This window comes from Podarcis raffonei, chromosome 2 (genome assembly GCF_027172205.1).
Source record: "Podarcis raffonei isolate rPodRaf1 chromosome 2, rPodRaf1.pri, whole genome shotgun sequence".
Taxonomy (NCBI): Eukaryota; Metazoa; Chordata; class Lepidosauria; order Squamata; family Lacertidae; genus Podarcis; species Podarcis raffonei.
Window position 1 is genome coordinate 64446907 of NC_070603.1, and position 18517 is coordinate 64465423.

Genomic DNA, 18517 nt, shown 5'->3' on the forward strand with positions numbered 1-18517 from the left:
CATGCTCTACCAACTGTATTTTCACATTGGGCTGCGTAGGCCTACAGCTGCATTAATGGTTATAGGTTCTCACATGTGTGCTTCTTTGGCAGTTGCACTGCATCATGGGCACTGTATGCTATATCAGGCTTCCTCAACCTCGGCCATCCAGATGTTTTGAGACTACAATTCCCATCATCCCTGACCACTGGTCCTGCTAGCTAGGGATCATGGGAGTTGTTGGCCAAAAACATCAGGAGGGCTGAGGTTGAGGAAGCCTGCTTAATATCAACCAGTTGAACTCAGGAAATAAACATTCATAATTTTAAATGCAACTTGGAATGAAAATGTTTTTCTATGAGGTTACATTAGATGGTTCAGTACGTGAGTGGCATATATATATATATATATATATATATATATATATAATCACAAAGATATAGGTACAGGGAGAACACATAATAATTGTTGTCATAGTACTAAAACACACTCTGAAATTCCTGGATGCAGAGTTGATGAAAACACTACAGAATTGGGTGTCGGTGATATCAAAGTGCTTCTGCGATTAAAAAAAAGCACAAATGGTGAGCTTCTGTTTTTAGTGGAATTCAGAGGCAAATGTAATTCTGATGAAAGAAAGGGAAACACTCAAACATGGGTGGCCATTGCCATGAAACCGCCATCAACAACTGTCCTCATAAATTAAAAAAAGCCACTTTATTAATTGTGCCCAGACAGTAAGATGAACAATCAGGGACAAAGGAAGAGCTGGCTTCCCCACCTTTTCTGATATCTTCTCTTCCATCATCTTTTGTTCCAATCTGTATTTGTCAGGATACCTTTAATCAGTGCTCTTTTTCTAGAAAAAGAGTTGCCACAAACACGTCCCTCATTCTCTTAGAATGGCAATGGCTCCCACCTGAGAGGTGCCGGAAATTAGTTCTGGTGAGTTCCAGCTGAAAAAAGCCTTGCCTTTAATTAATATATGTTGCCAGTCTTGCATATTGTAGCTTCCTGATAGCTAAAGAGCAGATATCATACCTTAGAGCTGAAATACTAAAGGAAAAAGACAGGGGGGGGGGACAAACGCCACAAAATGAACTCATAATATTGCAGCACAAGACAGTGACACCACACACCAAGGGCCTGAGGCGAAAGATTCTGGTTATTAGAGAGCTGGAAGAGGAAGAGGCTAACTAAAACCTGTCACACTAAGAAAGAATCGGGAAAATTACATATGCAGTAAAGACAGGCTTTCCGAACCCATCAAGAGATAATGGCAGAGGAAAAGAGAACTGTGGGTCCTATACTAATGATATGTTATTGGTTCTGAGAGGACAGTTCTGGAGCAACGTGGTAGCTATAAGCCCTGTAAAGGAGGACAGATTCCTCACTCTAAGCATTCACTGCCTGCTTATAGAGTATGCCGAGATTCTAGTTTAGTTCATTAAGCAATGAAATCTGAAGAAACTTTTTTTATTATTTTTATTTTGGTGGTGGGCAGGCAGCGGGATTAGACCACCCTGATCTTTTCTTCAGTTGATGGGGAGAATGCTTGGAATTGGAGGGGAGTGACTGCCAGGCTGACTACCTATTTATTTAAGGATGTTTATATATGGTTTATCGAAGCCTCTAAGTGGTTTCCGTGAAACACACAGTAAAATCACAAATAAAATCTGGAAAATGCACTGGAAAGTACAAAATAACACTTGCTTTGGCACCTCATCTAACTTCCCTGCAAACAAATTGGAATGAATGCCCGGTAAATAGCCAACATTGTCCCTGAAAACAAATCAAGACAAATGCTCAATAAACAGCACCTCATATCCCATTTAATGCAGGGAGAAGTGAGAGCCAAAAAAATAGGGCTGTATGAAGTCCCCAGGTGTCCAGCTGCCAAAACCATTATCATCTTAGAATCATAGAATTGTAGAGTAGATAGGGAGTCTGAGGATCATCTAGTCCAGGCATCCCCAAACTTGGCCCTCCAGATGTTTTGGGACTACAATTCCCAGCATCCCTAGCTAATAGGACCGGTGGTCAGGGATGATGGGAATTGTAGTCCCAAAATATCTGGAGGGCCGAGTTTGGGGGTACCTGATCTAGTCCAACCCCCTGCAAGGCAGGAATATGTAGCTACCCCATACGGAGATCAAAATTGCAACCTTGGCATTATCAGCCCCACACTCTAACTGGCTGAGCTCCTGTGCCCTGCAACTGCGATCCTGAACATATTCCAAATAAGTGTTTAGCAGCAGGCTGCAAGAACTACTTTAAATGTTGCTACACCAGCAAGCAAAGTTAAGCCCTTTTGTTTGTGTGTTTTGATTTCATTCTCCTTCCTTGGAAGAGCCACACTCTAATTTTAGCGATGAAGGGCTTTAAACTAAATACCCAGTGTTTCCATACATTTACGGTTAGCCAGAAACTAAAAGGAAAAGCTGTTGAATAGGTAAACAAGAGTCAACTAGCTGTTAACTCAAATGATCCAGTGGAGAAACTGAGCGCAGGAAACCCAGAAAGTTTCAAAAGATTGATTCTTCAGCAGCATTAATGGACATGATTCTGTCACACACCTCAAATGCTCTTAGTAAGGCTTAAACAAATAATAAGAATGCTTTAATGCTGGAGTGTGTGCGCGCGAAGGGGGAGAGATATGGCCACAATCCAGGGTAGAATTATGGACACTTGGACTGCAGTCCTATACATGCTTAGCCAGGAGAGTAAGTTTAATTGAATTCACTAGGAGTACACATATACAGAATTATGCTGTTAAGTCCCATTGCCTGCTTCAAGGAGGCAGCAGCAAGACCATTCCTTCAGAAGTCCTCCTTGGATTTGGAAAATCTAAGCACAGTGGTACCTTGGTTCTCAAACTTAATCCATTCCGAAAGTCCGTTTCCAAACCAAAGCGTTCCCAAACCAAGGCGTGCTTTCCCATAGAAAGTAATGCAAAATGTATTCATCTGTTCCAGACTTTAAAAAACAACCCCTAAAACAGCAATATAATATGAATTTTACTATCTAATGAGACCATTGATCCATAAAATGAAAGCAATAAACAATGTGCTACAGTCACACAATCAATCAATCAATCAATCAATCAGTAGCTGAACTGGGTTTCACACAGTCACACACACACACAAAAAGAGCCACAAAAACGCAAAATAAATAGCAAACACAGACAGACCTCAGCGTAACACTCAAGAAGGAAATGAGGCAATCAATACGGAAGTGTGGCACTCAAATCGGAAGCGTAACACTCAAAACAGAGGACATTCAGCTTCTGAAAAAAGTTCACAAACCAGAACACTTACTTCCGGGTTTGCAGTGTTTGGGTTCCAAGTTGTTTGACAACCAAGGCCTTTGAGAACCAAAGTACCACTGTAATAACTGACCAGTTGCCAGTCTCCCCTTCTTGGGCAAGGTTCTTGAGCAGATAGTCACAGGCCTGATCTAGGAAACTGATTTTCCAGATCCATTTCAATTGGAGTTTAGGCCCAGTTTTGGCACAGAAACTGCTTTGGTCACCCTGTATGATGACAAAATGTGTCCTTGTTAATTCTCCTCGACCTCTCAGCGGCTTTCGATACCATCAACCATGGCATCCTTCTGGAGCGGCCGTCTAAGCTAGGGATGGATGGCCCTGCTTTGGGGTGGTCCAACTTGGATGGTCATTTCCAGAGGTTAATGCTTGAGGAACCCTGCGGAGCCTTCAATGTTGAGTTCCTCAGGGCTCAATTTTATCCTCCTTGCTGTTTAACATCAACATGAAACTGCTGAGTGGCATCATCCAGAGTTTGAGAGTACGTTGCCAGCAATATGCTGATGGCACACAGCTCTACTTCTCATTTACACTTGCAGGTGTAGCAGTGAATGTGCTGGACTGTTGTCTTGCCTTGGTAATGGACTAGATGAGAACCAACAAACTGAAGCTCAATCCAGATGAGGTGCTGTCAGTGGGTGGTCCACTAGACTGGATAGATGGGAGGTGGTCTGCTCTTGATGGGGTTACACTCCCTCTGAAGGGGCACGTATGTAGCTTGGGGTTACTCCTGGATCCTTGGCTCAGATGGCCTCACATGGCTCAGATGGCCTCAGTGGCATAGAGTACCTTCCATCAGCTTGGGCTGGTGGCCCAGCTGCACTCCTATATGGACAAGGATAACCTAGCTCCTGTCATCTGTGCTCTGGTGACCTCTAGGTTAGATTACTGCAATGTATGATACATGGGGCTGCCTCTGAAGATGGTTCGGAAACTTCAGCTGGTGCAGAATTTGGAAGCTAGGTTCTGCCCTAGGCAAGATGGCTTGAGTATATAATGCCAATCCTAGCTGAACTGCCAACTAGTTTCTGGGCCCAATTCCAAGTGCTGGTTTTGCCCTACTAAGCCTTAACTAAGACTGCATTACGTCAAGGACTGCCTGTCCCCATATGAACCTCCCGGACCCTGCAATCGTCATGCGAGTTGCTCTTCCTGTGCCTCCTTTGCTAGAGGGTGGCAGCATGAAAACAGGCCTTTTCTGTGGTGACTCCCTGCTTGTAGAATGCTCTCCCCAGGGAGGCACACCTAGTGCCTTCATTACATATCTTTAGGCATCATTCAAAAACATTCCTCTTCTCTCAGGCCTTTGGCTAATTAGAGAATCTATGGCCTTTTAAACAGGGGAGAGTATAGTTCTTATTTGTTACTATATGTATTTTTTTTGTTTTCATATTGTAAACTGCCCTGTGATCCTCCATTGAAGGGCAACATCAAAATAGGTAGATGATAGATAAGTGTGCCAAAGGTTGTCTTGGAAGATGGAGTGTGTATATGTGTGTTTTAAAGGACAAGGAAACCTCATCCACAATTTCTATTGTGATTATGTGGGGCGGGGTAGGGGGGAGATGAAATGAACAAGCCACTCCCCAGCTATTAGGTTTGTTTTGGTTGCATTTCTCAGAGTCACATTTCAGATTCATTTTACAGACTCTCGTGGCATTGCGACAATTGTTATTGACATTTGGGACTGAGATAAAGAGGAGGAAATTGCATGAACTGATAGCTGGGAAAGGGTGTGGGGAGAGAAGAGAGACCCATCTCTGTAGCTAGCACATCTCTCCTTACTCAAGATCTCTGTTTGGCAGTGTATACTGTTGTGATGGAAAATGTTATATATAGTTTCCAAACAACAACCTACTCCTGAGACCTATGAGGGAAATTAGCTTAGCTCTCCAGAGACGTGCTAGCTGTGGGATATTAACGCAACTATTATTGCTTATTTGCTCACAGCACCTTCTCTTGGATTTTTCCTCAGATGCTCTATCTTCTGTCACTGATTCCCCATTAAAATGGTGCAGGCAGCGTGAGAACATTTCCCCACTCCTCAACCAAAAAATAAAAAGGCTGTCTCTATTCTTGTCTTAATATTAAACTGAAGTGACCACAGACATTTCTGGCTCGTTTCTTCTCAATAGCAGCAGAAAGAAGTGCAGATGCTCTTCTGGAAGTAAAGTGGTACCTCGGGTTACATACGCTTCAGGTTACAGACTCCGCTAACCCAGAAATAGTACCTCGGGTTAAGAACTTTGCTTCAGGATGAGAACAGAAATTGTGCTCTGGCGGCACGGCAGCAGCAGGAGGCCCCATTAGCTAAAGTGGTGCTTCAGGTTAAGAACAGTTTCAGGTTAAGAACGGACCTCCGGAACAAATTAAGTACTTAACCCGAGGTACCAGTGTACAAGGACAAAGACACACTACATTTGCTTCCTACCTTCCTTCAAGGAGCACAAGGCAATAGAAATGAGGTTCTCCCATTTTTATTGTCCCACTATCTTGGGCAGGTAGGTTAGGCTGAAGAGGCAGTAACTTGTTTAAGGTCACTCATCAAATGTATCCAAGTGTCACTCTGCACGTAAGACAAGAGATTTCACCTCCCTGACATGTCTGACACTCTATCCACTATGCCACACAATTGCTATGTTGAAATTGGAGAATTTTGGTCCAATAAGAATATGTTTGGAACCTAATGACCTAATACCGAGCGACACCATTGGTCCATCAAGCTCAAGATTGCCCCCAATGATTGGCAGTGGGTCTCCAAGGTTTCAGGTGGGATACTCCCAGCCCTTACTGGAGATGCCAGGGAATAAACCTGGGACCTTTTGTATGCAAAGCAGATGCTCTAGGTCTGAGCTACACTCCTTGGCACCCAATGATGTATCCTAGCAATGCTCAGTTCATCTCTTTAGAATATTATCTCATTGGTGGACTGAAATAAATTATCTCACGATTGGTACTTATTTTTAAAAGTTAGCCCCTGCCCCACCAAAAAGAAAACAGGGCTTAAAAGATATATACTAAGAGCCACGGTGTTTACTTGAATATAGCAGATCCAAGTTTTATTACAAAGCCAAAGAGAAGAAACACTACAGCTGTAGGACAGTATGTGGGACATCTGCGGTCAAAATTTCTCATAGTCCTTCCCCCGCCAAAGGCCTTCTTCTTCTTCTTCCCACCCTTCCCCTCTTCTCCAACATCTGGCAGGGCAACTGTGGTCAAAGGAAGATTGACAGAAGTGTAAACAGCCGCCTTCGGACTGAAACCATGTTAAGCGTTGCTGCAAAATAAAGGAAGGGGGGAGAGAGTTAGGCAAGGGCAGCATCTGCTGGTGGGACCTAGAAGGAACATCCATTTTAAACAAAGGCTGCTTTGGGGGGCCCTCAGCCGGTTACTGCAGGCTACTACAGCTGCTGCTCCCCCTGGTGTGTGGAAAGCAGGCAGAAATCTTTTCTTGCGGCCTATAATGTGCTTGATGTTCTGCTCCTGCTACCCATCGCTGCAGTTCCTGGCAGACAAAAGGTGGCGGGAAGAAAGGAAAGTCCTTGGTGTGCTGGCCTTCACAAGCAGTTTGGCTGTATATGGATTGGTGAGTTACCTACCTACCTACCTGACTTGTGTGTTTACAATTCCTTCCACACCTTGTTAGAAGGCCCCTAATCCCCTCACAAAACTGCAGTTCCCAGAGTTTCCTGTGAAGAGGGATTGATTGTTAAACCACTCTGACAATAGTAGCTCTGTGAGGGGACTAGAGGTCTCCTAATAACTCTCGGCACCCTTAACAAACTACACCTCCCAGAATTCTTTTTGTGGAAACCAAGTGACTGTTTGAAGTGGCACCATGGTGCTTTAAAGGTATGGTGCGGATGTGGCATTAGCATGCCTGCATTCTAGTGTGCAGCAAATGCCTACTAAAAACTCAGAACCTGGAGTGGTAGGAGGGCAGAACAGAATCTTCAGTAGTAAAAGCAGATAGGCAAATAATATTTTACAGATCTATTTCTCTCCACCCTGGTTCTCATGATGAGCAGCAGCTGTGTTGTGCAAAGCAGATTGTGCATCAAATAATTCAGTTTTGCTGTGTACAGAATCATTATTGTGGCACAGGATTTTGATTTTTTTAGTGCGCAGAATTTTTTTTTAAGAGAAAAAGGCATGCAGAACTAGGCCTAAATATAGCCAAAATAAAAATCTTGTCCATTTAATGTGAGTCGGACCGATGTTCCCTGTGTACTTTGGAAGGACTTGAAGTTATTAGGTTCTGCTGCTCTCATGCAAACATGCCCCACTCAATCCTACTACTATAAAGTGTTTTTGTGTGAACAACCGGTACGTTCAATGAAGGCTTAAATTTTCACAGTGCACAAGGAACATTCCTCCAAAAAAACCCCAACTCGTTGTTATTGTTCCCACACTGATGGAACCACAGGGCAGCCAGCAGTTCTGCCAAAACACTGGCAGCGTGCAGAGGATAATTTTTGAAGCTATTTTCTCCTTAGTGCCACGGTGGCAACAGAACCAAACTGGTAGTTCGCTAACTCTACAAACTTAATGGGGCACCTTTGTAGGTGCTGCTGATGGTGGAGAAGCCCGTTAATTCCTACCCCAGTGCTAAATGTAATTCACTTCTGGTAATTCAGGGCCAATCAATGGTGTGATAGTAACCAGATAGGCTCAGAAGATATTTCTGGACTAGGCAATGTCATTCTCAGGAAAAGTTAAGGAAGTGTTCAAAAAGAAGGGAGCTCTTATCTTGTTTCCCTCTCTCTTTATATGCTGATATGTATTTCTTATTTCACATAACCAAGAATGAAGCATTTTTAAAGAGTTTAAAAACAGGTTCCCAACCTTGAGAAAGAGTGAAGGTTTGGGGAAGGACAGAGCTCCGCCCATTACAAAAAACTATGCGACAGGGTTATCAGTTTCACACCAGACCACAGCGCATGCATATCTCCTGCAGCACACTGCTGGGATAATCTTGGGTCCCCCTTTCTTACGAAGCAATGCAAGTTGGAAAAAAAATCAAGTTTTACGAGACACCACAGCAAGTCAGAAAAATGAGCATCAGGTGATGGCAACTGAAGGCCACAGCTTGTGGCCTCCATGGCTCTGCAAAGCTTCATGGCCCAATCAAGATATACACACCCAGATGAGGTAGAATAAACCGGCACTGTAAAATCAGTTCCACAAATGGATCCATGGGTATAGACTATGAAGCCAGTTGAGGAACCTATGGCCTTCCAGATACAGTGGTGCCTCGCAAGACGAAATTAATTCGTTCCGCAAGTTTTTTCTTCTTGCGAGTTTTTCGTCTTGCGAAGCACGGTTTCCCATAGGAATGCATTGAAAATCAATCAATGCGTTCCTATGGAAACCGCCTTCAGACCAGGTCCGGGGAAAGTCTGTCCCCCGACCTCTTCTGAAGGCTGGGGGGGGGGGACAAGGGCTTTTCTTCCCACCGCCAGCCTTCAGAAGGCTGTTCTGAAGGCTGGCGGTGGGAAGAAAAGCCCTTCTCCCCACCTCCCACCCCGCAAGCTCCGGGGACAGGAGGGCTTTCCTCCCGACTGCCAGCATTTTAAAAGCCCCCAGGACAGCGGAGACTTTCGCTGCCGCCTGCCAGCATTTTCAGATCGCCCCGGGACAGCGGAGAAGTCTCCGCTGTCCTGGGGGCTTTTAAAATGCTGGCGGGCGGCAGTGCAGCGTTCGCTGCCGCCCGCCAGCATTTTCAGATCGCCCCGGGACAGCAGAGAAGTCTCCGCTGTCCCGGGAAGGCAGGTGGGGGGGAGCAAAGACTTTTGCCCCCCGCCGGCCTTCAGAAGAGGTCCAGGACCTCTTCTGAAGGCCGGCGGAGATTTCCCTATGGGCTTTCTTCTTGCGAAGCAAGCCCATAGGGAAATTTGTTTTGCGAAGCACCTCCAAAACGGAAAACTCTTTCGTCTTGCGAGTTTTTCGTTTTGCGAGGCGTTCGTCTTGCGAGGCACCACTGTATTGTCAAGTAATAGTTTCCATCATCTTTTTTTCTGGCCATGCTGGTTTGGGTCCAATGGGAGCAGAGCCCAGAAACATCCCTCCTTTAAACAAGGCTGAAATCCCACTGATAAGATCCTTGGGAGTCGCAGGATTCAGTTGCCCCTGTCCTTGCCAAACAGCTGGTTTGCGGGGTTTCAAAATGCCTGGCACACACAGTTGCAGATGATTTACGCACAATCTGCTGGATTTGAGTCCTAGCTTGTATACAGCACCAGCTCCTCTACTTCAAAAGAAGAGGCCGGCTTCAATGGACATAAAATGTTGGGCTTGCAGGGAAAGTTTTTACATATGGCACAGGATCTATCTCCTCCTCTGATATTATATATAAAAGAGAACACGTGGCATGAAGTCATCCAGTTAAGAGTTTCCTTGCCCTCACTTCAGTCCAGTCTATGAAGTCACTGGAGGTGGGAAACTCTTAGCAAGATTTCTGTCACATCATACATTTTGTTTCTTATACAATGTGGGGGTTGCTGTTTTCAGTACACTTTTCATCTTGAGCATTCTGCCCTGAGTGGCTTAAGAGTATTCCTAGCAACTGACCTTTCCTGAAGCACAGGAGCCCCAGCAGCCAAACATGCCTGTGTGGCTACTTGTCTCCAAGGTAGGAGGCATCCTTCCCAGTTTTCTTCAGGGTGTTCAGTAAGGTGTCAACACTGTGCTCTGACTCTATATTCACCTTCTTGTTGGGCAGGTCGATTTCAAACTGAACACCTGAAAAGAAAGGACACAGCATACAGAAGCAGCATTGGAAATTTGAAGTCTCCTCCCCACAATTTATTCTCCCACCTTCTTGAATGAGTGGCAATGTCAAATGGATAGTCTATATTAACTTGCAATACATCCATCAGTTGAGGCGGGGCTGTACTTTATCTTGTGCTTATTTACTGTATTTACAAATTTGTAATCTTCACTATGAGAAAGCTATAGTAAGATGGAGTATAGGGATAAAATCATCAAAAGAGCCATGAAAACATCTTAAACATTGAAAAATGAGTAAAAGATGGTTTAGTCTTATGGTAGAGCACAAGGTTTCACAAACTTGGGCCTCCAGCTGTTGTTGAACTACAACTCCCATCATCCCTGACCACTGGTCCCGGCAACTAGGGTTGATGGGAATTGTAGTCCACCAACTGCTGGAGAATCAAGTTAGGGAAACTCTGGTAGAGCATTCATGTAAAAAGGCCTCAGCTTCAATCCCCAGGATCTCCAGATAGGGCTGGGAAAGACCTCTGTCAGAAATCCTGGAGAGCAACTGCCGGTCAGGTTAAGAAAATACTGAGAGAGATTGACCAATGGTCTGACTCTGTGTAAAAGGAGTTTCCCATATTCCTCTCCAGGCAGCAAAGATGTGATGTGAAAAAGCCCTGCCTAAGACCCTGAAGAGGGACGCGGGTGGTGCTGTGGGTTAAACCACAGAGCCTAGGACTTGCCGATCAGAAGGTCGGTGATTCGAATCCCCGCAACGGGGTGAGCTCCCGTTGTTCGGTCCCAGCTCCTGCCAACCTAGCAGTTCGAAAGCACGTCAAAGTGCAAGTAGATCAATAGGTACCACTCCGGTGGGAAGGTAAACGGCGTTTCCATGCACTGCTCTGGTTCGCCAGAAGCAGCTTAGTCATGCTGGCCACATGACCTGGAAGCTGTACCCCGGCTCCCTCGGCCAATAAAGCGAGATGAGCGCTACAACCCCAGAGTCAGTCACGACTGGACCTAATGGTCAGGGGTCCCCTTTACCTTTACGGACCCTGAAGAGCCATTGCCAGTCAATACTGAGCGAGATGGACCAAGGGCTTCTCTGTATTGGGCTTTTGTAGCGAGACAGATGTTTCCTTTAGAATTTCACCCTTACTTCTCCTTCCATTAGACTATCTTCCCTTAGGAAGGGCCATATGCTTTGAATCCAAGATGGTTGGGAGCTGGATTCTCCCTGGCTGCAACATCAGTTGTCTGCAGCTGAAAGGCGTTCTCGTGAAAGAAGAACACCTTTCACATGCTAGCTTTCTATACCAAGGGAACATTTGATAAGGAGGAACATTATCAAGGCTGGTGGTTTCCTACGGGGAAGTAACATCGGGGTAGGAAACTGCATGGAACCACATATGGGGACTTCAGGCACACCCCACGTTACATATACACAAAAAGGCACCATGCGGCTTCTCAGTATATATGCCGACAGAATGAAATGCAGATGACTGTGAGGCACATGAGGTTCATTTCTGTCCCAACGTGGAAGAAATTTATGTGTAGCAAATCCTTTGTGTGGGGGCAGCCTTCAATGTCTTGCAACAGTTATGCTGACACCAACAACAATGGAGGACAGGAGATAAGACGCTTGCTAAGGAGGTAAAGACAGCAGCAGATTCAGCTCTCCTACTGCAGAGCAGAAGCAAGCAGAGTTATGCGTCAATGATTTAAATGAGTTTTGGAGTAAGCCTTTGATCTTGTAAACAGAATAAAGTTGACTGGACAACTGTCTAGAAGAGGAAATTATGCAGTCCTAAGGGACACGGGATGAAAGTTAAACATTCCAGCAACAATCAATATTTAGTTACTGACTAACTACCTCTACAGTGGAACCTCGGGTTACGTACTGTCCTCCTTACGAATGCTTTGGGTAATGAGCTCTACTAACCCAGAAGTAGGTCACCTGGTAGCGAACTTTGCCCCGGGATGCGAGCAGAAGTCACGCGCCAGCGGTGCGGCAGCAGCGGGAGGCCCCATTAGCGAAAGCGTGCCTCAGGGTAATCACGGTTTCAGGTTAAGAACGGATCTCCGGAATGAATTAAGTTCGTAAATGGAGGTACCACTGTATTAGGAGCAAAATAGCAAGCCCTCTAGAAGTTGCTTGCTACTTCAGCTAGGGCAAAGAATGAAGCAAAAGCTGCACATCATTTAAGTGGCTCATTTAATCTTTTTAAAACCCTGCAATGAAAATACGATATGCAAAGATGAATGCACTACGAGTTGGAACATTTTCTAGCATGCTGCACTGACAACTGTAAACCAAGTTAGAAGGCCCTGGCTCTGGTTGAGGCTAATCTAACTTCCTTAGGGCCCTTAAGGTCCTCCGCAGGGCATACCAGGAGAGGTGGTCCTGTAGGTACGAGGGTCCTAGGCCGTGAAGGGCTTTAAAGGTCAAAACCAGCACCTTAAATCTGACCCTGTACTCCACTGGGAGCCAGTACAGCTGGAAAAGCACTGGGTGAATATGCTCCCATGGCAGAGACCCTGTGAGGAGCCTTAAACAATGCAAGCAGGAATACTTTAAGCGTAACGCTAAGTGCAAGAAGAAGCCTTGAGTGTTCAGTCTTGTGGTCTGCCAGGTACCACTCACCTCCCAGCTTGTTGAGAACACGGGTGACGGCATTAGAGCACCCTTCACAGGTCATGTCTACAAAGAATTCATGTTTCTGAAATTGCAAGGAGAAAGAATGGAGAGGACATTGAAATATCTCTCGCTGAGCAACTGCACAATGATGTTATAAAAACTAGTTTATTAAACAATAACAAAAGTTAGTATCAAAGCTTGACCTTAACTGCTTGGGTTTGGATACCTTGTTAAAATTTATGCAATAAATAAATAAATTTCAGGTTGATGTCAACTGGAGCACCCATTAACCTGTGCTCCATAGTCTTTGAGCGTATGCACATGAACATAACTTGCTGAGACTTTGTTTAAATGTTGGGATCAAGTTGTAGATGCATTTTCTTTAAGAATACATTGTCAGCCAAAATGATGTCCTCCTTTCCTTCCATCAGGGTGAATTAATTTAAACCAAGGCAATTTAAATCACCAAGGGGGGTGGGGGAAGGCTGATTTAGGAAATTCTATTGGTACTTCATGCATTTCCTAAACAATTAGGTAATTAACACTACATCTACATGGAACATTTACACTACTATTTTATAGTATTGCTGCTTTCTGAATATTATTTACTGGAACAGTAGGAGATAGTTATTGCCTTTGGGTCCTACTCATGGGGTAGATATCTGAATAGCCAATGCAAGCAACAAGGTACTAGATTAGGTAAATAGGCACTTGTCTGATCCAACAGGACTCTTTCTTGGGGGTGGGGGTGTCTTTTTTCACTTTTGCTTTCTTTCCTGCCTTGCCCCACACCAGAAACAGGAAGTATTTCCACACAAGAACAGAAAGTAGCTAAAATCCGTTACAATCAAAAACACACTTGACCTGTAATGTCTATTTAAAGACAACAAAGGACCCATTCTCCCCACCCTGCAAAAAGCAAACAGCTTCTTTTCATAAGACGAAAAGGAAATGTCCTTATTGATAGAGAACAAATACTACAGAGCAAATCGCAGAGCTAACACAGTTAAAGAAATAATTCGGGTTGGTGCAGTCGATGATCAGCCAGGATGGCATTTTCTGGGTCTGGAATGAAGTTCAGAGATGACTAGATACTTCATTGGTCCTAGAATCAAGGCCATAATAACGTTTATTGTGCCATATTAATATTTGGCCTCAACATATTTATTTTTCCTGCTTTTCTGCTTATGCAAAAGAACAGTTTTAAACTATTTGCTTTATAGAGGGCTGTTCCTTCAGTCTAAAAACATTTGTGTGTTTAATTTGTATTTCAATTTTAACTAGACTATCTTTTTTAAAGAGACATTTACAACACAGAGTTATAAAATAGCCATTTTATAGTAAACAACAACAACACCCCTCAGTAGACAGGTTAACAGTACTTTTTCTCTTCATAGTATGAAGTATGTACCCAACCCAGGATGTTTAAAAGTTGTGGCAGAACTTGCATCCTTCGTAAACAGTCCAGCCCTGAGAGAATTGTATGTCCCTGTGGCTAATTGTGTAATATTACTGGAGTCTACTGGGGGAGGGCAGGGAGAAGAGGGAGGAGAAAAAAGAGCCAGATCTTGCATTACTAACCAGTTTTTCCTGGCACCTCTAAAACACAATTCATAAAGATGAAACTGGAGAGAGGCCTGAAATCCAAGCCACATAATCTGTTCTCTATCAGGGATGGGCCAAACAGAACTGGATGACATAAGATGGACAAACCCCTAGAATCTTTCCATGGATTCAAGTCACTTCCATCTTTGCTAGAAGCTGAAAGGTTTATTCAAATGAGACACTTTCACTAAAGTAAGGTAAAGGGATCCCTGACCATTAGGTCCAGTCGTGGCCGACTCTGGGGTTGCGGCGCTCATCTCGCTTTATTGGCCGAGGGAGCCGGCGTACAGCTTCCGGGTCATGTGGCCAGCATGACTAAGCCACTTCTGGCGAACCAGAGCAGCACACGGAAACACCGTTTACCTTCCCGCCGGAGCGGTACCTATTTATCTACTTGCACTCTGACGTGCTTTCGAACTGCTAGGTTGGTAGGAGCAGGGACCGAGCAATGGGAGCTCACCCCGTCGCGGGGATTCAAACTGCCGACCTTCTGATCAGCAAGTCCTAGGCTCTGTGGGAGACCTTAATACAACTTGTTCTTTAATGCGTCACTTGAAGATCACAAAATGTTCTTGAAGGGATCCTCACGCTCCGTTTAAAATGTATTCTTGTCCTTGCATGTGAGGGGCGCTGTGTGCAGGATCCTATACCACTATCAGGCCTTGCTCAAGGAAGGAGGCACTCACAACCAAGCAATACACAAATTAGCAGTCCTGTTGTAACATCAGCTCCTAGGGATCAATTCCCAACGTGATCCTGTGAGGGTGGAATACAAGGGTTGGCTTTTGGTTTTTCATAACTGCAGTCTCAGAGGCAATGGGTTGCTGCCATCAGAGGTTACCCATTGGGATTGCGATGAAGAAAAACAACAGAGGATGGTGGTCAAGGCTTCAGGCTTAGGGTTTATATTATATTATAATTATTTAAATTTCTATACCGCCCTTCCTCTAAAGCACAGATATTACTCAGAGACAACCAGACTGCTGGTGGGAATTGTGGTCCAAAACATCTGGATGGTGACAGGTCGACGAAGGTTGGTCTTATCACTGATATGTGTAAGAGGCTTTGAGAGACTTTTTTGTGCTTAAGAGAGGGATAAAAACACTTTAAACCTTCAGCCCCACAGGTGAAGCAAAACATACAGCTTTGGCTCCCATTTCTTTGCTATTGGGAGCCTCCTAATTCGCTTTCCTCTATGTGGGTGGCGCTGTGGGTTAAACCACAGAGCCTAGGACTTGCCGATCAGAAGGTTGGCTGTTCGAATCCCAGCGACAGGGTGAGCTCCCGTTGCTCGGTCCCTGCTCCTGCCAACCTAGCAGTTCGAAAGCACGTCAAAGTGCAAGTAGATAAATAGGTACCGCTCCGGTGGGAAAATAAATGGCGTTTCCGTGTGCTGCTCTGGTTTGCCAGAAGCGGCTTAGCCATGCTGGCCACATGACCCGGAAGCTGTATGCCGGCTCCCTCGCCAATAAAGCGAGATGAGCGCCGCAACCCCAGAGTCGGTCACGACTGGACCTAATGGTCAGAGGTCCCTTTACCTTTTAACTTGATTTAAAACTCACAGCTCATCATCAGTGTGATCTACCTGGCTTGGCAAACCGTGGGCCCTCATGTAAGACATACAACTGGATCAAGAGAGGTGGTACACACAGCAGCAGGGAGCAGAAGTTTAAGAACTGCTATAATGCGTGTGTGGCAAAACCAGGTTGCAAATCTGGTGCCAACACCACTTCACAGTACAGTGGTACCTCGGGTTACACACACTTCAGGCTACATGCGCTTCAGGTTACAGACTCTGCTAACCCAGAAATATTACCTCAGGTTAAGAACTTTGCTTCAGGATGAGAACAGAATTTGTGCTCCGGCGGCGTGGCAGCAGCGGAAGGCCCCATTAGCTAAAGCGGTGCTTCGGGTTAAGAACAGTTTCAGGTTAAGAACAGACCTCTGGAACGAATTAAGTACTTAACCCAAGGTACCACTGTATGGGTGTAAGCCAGGATTTGGGGGGGGCGGGGAGCAGGCCTTATGTTAGGGGGTTGGGTGCAGAACCAAGTTACAGTATCTGCAACACAACTGATCAGTTAGTTAAGTATTTTTATTTACAGTATTTACTTGATGGGGGGGCAGCTGCCCCCCTGCACCATCCTGACCATGCCCATACCTCACAGTACCCTAAAAACTACTTGGAGGTTGTTTTTTCCTGCGATTAAGCGCTTTATAAATACTAGCAAACTAATAGTAATAATAATAATAATAGTAATAATAATGATAATCCTTTTACAACCAGCATTTCTTCAGTGACATGACCAAGGCCGCCAAGGGAAGCCTGTGCCAAGCCGCAGATCCGGTAACGCCCCGATCCCAGGGCAGAGCACCCCGCGCCTTGAGCAGCACCCTTATACATCGTCACCCCGTTTTGCGGGAGGGGCGCCTCCCGAGTCGCAACGGGGCCGAGGGCGGGCGTGTTTCAAACTGGGCCCGATCGTTAGGAATCCCCGGAAGGCGAGTCCACCTCCTCCTTTTCCCGGCAGTATAAACGACAACGGCAGATGGATGTGGGGAAAGACTGATGCTGCGTCCGGAAAGGGCAACGGCGCGATTGCCCAGATCACCACCCACCGGCATGGCTGCTGCTGCTGCTGCGGCGGCTGCTCCTCCTCTTCTTCCTCCGAAGCCTTCCTGGCTGCTGCTCAGCGGAACGACGCGGCTCCCTCCGCAGCCTCCGCGAAATGAAAGGCCACCAAACCAGCTCGCGCCCCTCCCACTGGCCGGCCACCCCTCCTGCGTTAAGCCTTCTCCGGCGGAGTCGGAGTCGGGAAGGCGGGGGGAAGCCGGGGACGCGCGCGCTCTTCGCACTTTGCGCCGCTAGGAGGAGAAATTCCACGAGTCTGTAGCATCTTAGAATTGTAAGAGGGAGAAAGGGACCACGAAGGGTCATCTAGTCCAATCCCCTGCAAGGCAGGAGGACTCTTTGGCCCAGCGTGGGGCTCGAACCCACAACTCTGAGATTAAAAGCCTCCTAAAGCAGATTCTTCCTGGGTATAGTAATCAGTGCTTTTTTCTAAGAAAATGTTTAAAAGGTAAAGGGACCCCTGACCATTAGGTCCAGTCGTGGCTGACTCTGGGGTTGCGGTCCTCATCTCACTTTATTGGCCGAGGGAGCCAGCGTACAGCTTCTGGGTCCTGTGGCCAGCATGACTAAGCCGCTTCTGGCGAACCAGAGCAGCACACAGAAACGCCGTTTACCTTCCCGCCAGAGCAGTACCTATTTATCTACTTGCACTTTACGTGCTTTCAAACTGCTAGGTTGGCAGGAGCAGGGACCGAGCAACGGGAGCTCACCCCGTCACAGGGATTCAAACCAGCGACCTTCTGATCGGCAAGTCCTAGGCTCTGTGGTTTAACCCACAGCGCCACCTGCGTCCCAAGAAAATGTTTAGGGACACTCTAATTTTCCTAGAGTGTTTTAGGGACACTCTAATTTTCTAATTTTCAAACCTATCCATTCTGAAGGAAATCAGCCCTGAGTGCTCACTGGAAGGACAGATCGTGAAGCTGAGGCTCCAATACTTTGGCCACCTCATGAGAAGAGAAGACTCCCTGGAAAAGACCCTGATGTTGGGAAAGATGGAGGGCACAAGGAGAAGGGGACGACAGAGGACGAGATGGTTGGACAGTGTTCTTGAAGCTACCAGCATGAGTTTGACCAAACTGCGGGAGGCAGTGGAAGACAGGAGTGCCAGGCGTGCTCTGGTCCATGGGGTCACGAAGAGTCAGACACGACTAAATGACTAAACAACAATTTTCCTACTCATATTGAAATACTGCCCCTCAAAGAGGCCAAACTTAGATTCACAAAATGTTTAAGGGTATGTGTACCCTTATGTCTCCCCAGAAAATAATAATAATAATAATAATAATAATAATAATAATAATAATAATAATAATAATAATAATTTATTTATACCCCACCCATCTGGCTGGGTTTCCCCAGCAACTCTGGGTGGCTCCCAACAGAATATTAAAAACACGATAAAACATCAAGCATTAAAAACTTCCCTAAACAGGGCTGCCTTCAGATGTCTTCTAAAAGTCAGATAGTTGTTTATTCCTTGACATCTGATGGGAGGGCGTTCCACAGGGCGGGTGCCACTACCGAGAAGGCCCTCTGCCTGGTTCCCTGTAACCTCCCTTCTCACAGTGAGGGAACCTCAGTTTCCGGGCTGAATGATGGGGGTGGAGAGACTCCTTCA

General features: G+C 45.7%; 2 protein-coding genes across 2 annotated transcripts in view; both read right to left on the minus strand.

Annotated features, from left to right (window-relative positions):
- The window catches only part of SPARC (secreted protein acidic and cysteine rich), a 184248-nt gene that overhangs the window by 48779 nt on the left and 116952 nt on the right, over positions 1-18517 (minus strand). The gene's annotated exons all lie outside the window — the stretch shown is intronic.
- Positions 6337-17077, minus strand: ATOX1 (antioxidant 1 copper chaperone). The gene is made up of 4 exons (XM_053377065.1): positions 16884-17077; positions 12666-12741; positions 9875-10045; positions 6337-6581 (listed from the first exon to the last, which is right to left on the minus strand). Exons 1-3 carry the CDS (start codon positions 16887-16889, stop codon positions 9921-9923), a joined length of 207 nt encoding a protein of 68 aa, XP_053233040.1. The 5' UTR covers positions 16890-17077; the 3' UTR covers positions 6337-6581; positions 9875-9920.